Source organism: Seriola dumerili, unplaced genomic scaffold (genome assembly GCF_002260705.1).
Source record: "Seriola dumerili isolate Sdu_G_001 unplaced genomic scaffold, Sdu_1.0 BDQW01000283.1, whole genome shotgun sequence".
NCBI classification, from domain to species: domain Eukaryota; kingdom Metazoa; phylum Chordata; class Actinopteri; order Carangiformes; family Carangidae; genus Seriola; species Seriola dumerili.
In genome coordinates this window covers 282,113-286,556 of record NW_019174538.1, presented here as the reverse complement: position 1 = coordinate 286,556, position 4,444 = coordinate 282,113, and the positions used below count along the sequence as shown (strand labels likewise).

General features: G+C 46.0%; 1 protein-coding gene across 1 annotated transcript in view; it reads left to right on the top strand.

Moving 5' to 3' along the window:
• Window positions 1-4,444, top strand: part of slc26a6 (solute carrier family 26 member 6) — a 15,262-nt gene that overhangs the window by 2,836 nt on the left and 7,982 nt on the right. The window contains exons 3-10 of the mRNA XM_022757574.1: window positions 649-788; window positions 913-1,023; window positions 1,383-1,558; window positions 2,041-2,205; window positions 3,092-3,244; window positions 3,356-3,438; window positions 3,535-3,682; window positions 3,764-3,888. Coding sequence (XP_022613295.1) covers window positions 649-788; window positions 913-1,023; window positions 1,383-1,558; window positions 2,041-2,205; window positions 3,092-3,244; window positions 3,356-3,438; window positions 3,535-3,682; window positions 3,764-3,888 — 1,101 coding nt within the window. The remainder of the gene's footprint in view (window positions 1-648; window positions 789-912; window positions 1,024-1,382; window positions 1,559-2,040; window positions 2,206-3,091; window positions 3,245-3,355; window positions 3,439-3,534; window positions 3,683-3,763; window positions 3,889-4,444) is intronic.

Here is a 4,444-nt window from a genome sequence, read left to right as displayed (position 1 = left end):
GGGAAGGGGAAGGGGAAGGTGAAGGGGAAGGGGAAGGGGAAGGGGAAGGTGAAGGAGAAGGGGAAGGGGAAGGGGAAGGGGAAGGAGCAGGTGCTGCTGAGTTCTGTTGGTCCGTCTGTAAACTGCTTCCTCGGTGCATCGTTTGTGGGAGAGTGTGATTTTGTTTCTGGGCAGAAATAAGCATCTGTATAAAAAGAGGAGAGTTGTATAGAACTCATCATCATCTCCTGGAGCTGCTGAAAGGAAAATCAACCTCAGACACAACTGATCGTTAACTGCATTACAGGGATCGAAACTAAAGCAGCTTAATACTCAAGAAAGCAGCTTTAACAGTACTACTGCTCTTACTGATACTGCTTATTGATCCGGAGCTTTAACAGTACTACTGCTCTTACTGATACTGTTTATTGATCCGGAGCTTTAACAGTACTACTGCTCTTACTGATACCGCTTATTGATCTGGAACTTTCACAGTACTACTGCTCTTACTGATACTGTTTATTGATCCGGAACTTTAACAGTACTCTTATTGATACTTTTTGAGGAAGAAAAAAAAAACTTGTGACAACGGGCTATTAACAATTGTACATTACATTGTACTTTTATGTTTCTGTCTCTTCTCCCTCTCTCACTCTGACACACACTCAGGTGTTCTGGTCCCCGGTTGAAGAACTGCCTGCTGGGTAGTTTTCCTGTCGCATCATGGCTGCCTCGTTACTCCATCAGAGACAACGCCCTGGGCGACCTGATCTCTGGGATCAGTGTGGGGATCATGCAGCTGCCGCAGGGTGAGGATGGAGACACGGGGAGGTTGTTGTTTTAGTCATTACATTATCCCATCAAGTCATATCTTCTATATTATCGCTCTCTCCTGTGTCATAAGAAGTCGTATTTCCTGTGTTATCCCTGCAGGTATGGCCTACGCCTTGCTGGCGTCTGTTCCTCCGGTCTTTGGACTCTTCTCGTCCTTCTACCCCGTCCTCATCTACTTCCTCTTCGGCACATCCAAGCACATCTCCATCGGTTTGTACTTAAAGACATGATGCATCTGCACACTGGTGGGAATTAATCCACCATCAGGCATCAGAGGAGAGGAAGTGACAGAGCAGGTTCAACAACAAACTCAAACCTGGTCTCTCTAATCTACAAGGCTTTGGTTTTAAGCATGTTGTAGATGAACAGTTTAGGAAGCTCGAGCTGCTTCTCATGGCGACTATAGAGGGGAGTCAGTCCGTTGACCTGCCTGTTCATCGTCCATGATCTTTGATATTTATGAGTAAATAAGATATAACTAGTAAGAGTTTAATAAGTAAACTCTTCATAATTCTGTTGTTATATGATCAGCTAAGATGCGTGTCTCTGTCTCTGTCTCCCTTCTCCAGGGACATATGCAGTGATGAGTGTGATGATAGGAGGGGTGACAGATCGATTAGCCCCTGACTCAAACTTTATGATATGGGACAATGAGACCAACTCCAGTATCGTTGACACCATCTCCCGGGATGCAGAGAGGGTCCGAGTGGCTGCAGCCGTCACCTTCTTATCTGGATTATTTCAGGTAAATATTACAGGTGACTGGATGCTGGAAGCTAGCGTAGCTCTCTGAAGCCTCCGGGTTCATGTCAGCAAACACCTTTAGCATTTATAGGATCAGTTTCAAGAAGTTATTGATCTCTTTAAAAGCCTGTATGTTCTCAGGCTACAGGGTCGAAGTGTGTGCAGTTCTTGATGATGGCTGACATGGTTGTGCTGTGATTGAAGAGATGGACAGGTGTATGTGGGTACTGCAGTCTTTCCTCATGGAGCTGTAATGCTACAATGCTACTTGAATAAATGTTCCTTTTATATTTGTGTCATGATATGGATCAATACGATCTATGAAAAGTCAGAGGCATTGAACCTGCAGTGACTCACTACTGATGCTGAGTGTCAGATATGAACTGGTTTCTGGTCATTAAAACAAATCTTCCTCCGGTTTGTATCGATGAGTTTACGGCTGCTGTGATCCTGCATTTGTTTCTCGATCTGTGTTCTGTGTAGATTCTACTCGGTCTGGTCCAGTTTGGTTTCGTGGTGACCTACCTGTCTGAGCCTCTGGTCCGAGGTTACACCACAGGAGCCGCCATCCACGTCATCGTGTCCCAGCTCAAATACACGTTCGGCATCAGCCCTGTGAGACACAGCGGGCCTCTGTCACTGATATATGTAAGAACACGTATGACCACCGTCATTCACACGCTGCTGCTTCAACTGCTGATTTTACACAGTGAGAAAAAGAACAGTCAACATGCTGCACGTCTTCACAGCGTCACACACCCACTCACATGTCACACACTGGCTGCTGAACTGATCACAAACCAACTTCAGAGTATTCCTATCAATAGTCCAAAGGTCAAATAGCAGCACCAATAGATGCAAACGTACGAGCCCAAGATGAGCCGGTTCACAGCGGCGTCCTGATTCAAACTTTCAATACCGAGAACAGGTACGAACACGTATGTGTCACGGCTCCTGCAGCATGACTGGAGATACGTGGTATTTACGGGGTCAAGGATTAAAGGACGTAGTCAAGGATGAGTGTTTCAGCCCTGACACTGGTCCTGATCCTGGGAGGTCTTTACATGTGAGAGAAACATAATTATCTTATGCTGGAAAATATCCTGTAATATATCGAACACTTCCTCCCTCATCAGTCTCCTCTGTTCATCCTCTTATTCACGACATCGAAGCTCCTCAACACAAGTGACAAATCCCCTCGCTCTTATGATGATATGATGAGCAGGCGCTCCCTCTATATGAGCTTTTTATTTTTATTCACTTTTACAACCTTTTCTCTCCTGTCTCGTCCATACCAGTATTTAACCAACAGTCCTCTCTCTCTCTGTCTCTCTCTCTGTCTGTCTCTCTCTCTCTGTCTCTCTCTCTCTCTGTCTGTCTCTCTCTCTCTCTGTCTCTCTCTCTCTGTCTGTCTCTCTCTCTCTGTCTGTCTCTCTCTCTCTCTGTCTCTGTCTCTCTCTCTCTCTCTGTCTCTCTCTCTCTCTGTCTCTCTCTCTGTCTGTCTCTCTCTCTCTCTCTCTGTCTCTCTCTCCAGACTGTGGTGGAGGTGTGTTATCTCCTTCCACAGACTAACATTGGGACTCTCGTGGTCAGTATTGTCGCCATCATCGGCCTCATCCTCACGAAGGAGCTCAATGCATACTTGAGTAAGAAACTACCTGTTCCTATACCTGTGGAGCTGCTGGCTGTGAGTACACAGGAACACAGCACTCATAACTTCCTTTATGAAAGATAAACACACCCACTCACATATGTGTGTGTATTATATATAATAATCTGTTGTTCTGTGCTTCTCCAGGTGGTTGTTGCCACACTGGTGTCGTGGCAGGTGAACCTGCAGGACAGATATGGAGTGGATGTGGTGGGCTTTATTCCGTCAGGGTGAGAAACAACACGGTGAACATACAGAGGTGTGTGTTTGCACATATGAAACATGAAGTATTTGAAATGGGAAATGTATTCTGCTCTTCTGTCCAGTCTCCAGCCACCCATTCTCCCAGCAGCCTCTCTGTTTGGTCAGGTGATAGGAGACGCCTTCGCTCTGGCTGTGGTTGGCTACGGCATCGCCATCTCACTGGGACGAATCTTCGCCCTGAAATACGGATACAAGGTGGACAGCAACCAGGTAGGGAGGTGACTGATGGACGCGAGCACGACCTGATGTTTTCAGATCCGCGTGCTGAGTATGAATCGTGTGTTTTCACAGGAACTCATCGCTCTGGGTCTGAGTAACTCCATCGGAGGGATTTTCCAGTGTTTCGCCATCAGCTGCTCCATGTCTCGCACCATGGTTCAGGAGAGCACAGGAGGGAAGACTCAGGTTGGTAGCAGGTTGTTATTCTGCTGAAGTGCCTTTGAGCAAGATGTTAGAGGGGTACTCTCACATTTCTGTGTGTGTGTGTGTGTGTGTGTGTGTGGTACTGTAACACTGGCTCAGACCACCTGACTACAGTGTCATCATTATAAAAACATCTGAAAATGAACTTTTATCTTCTTTGAAACTAAATAGAAATAGTTCTTTAGAGTGCTGACAGCAGGTTCTGTTACTCTCACACACTGAGCTCTACTAACAAAGTGCCATTCACTTCCATTGTGTTGGTCGGGGTAACGACGACATCATTCATCTTCTCTGTAGTTTTTCTTTACATCTTCCTCCCTCTCTCCCTCTCTCTCTCTCTCCCTCTCTCNGTGTGTGTGTGTGTGTGTGTGTGTGTGTGTGCTCACATCTGTGCACTAGCATAAGCACGCACATGTGTCCAAGCGTGTCCTGAGTGAATGTGACTGTAAGATTAAAGTTCTTAACACTCAGCTGAAGTGAAAAGGAGACGACAGTGTTGTTTGTGTTTGTGTGTTTGTGTGTTTGTGTTTGTGTGTTTGTGTTTGTGTG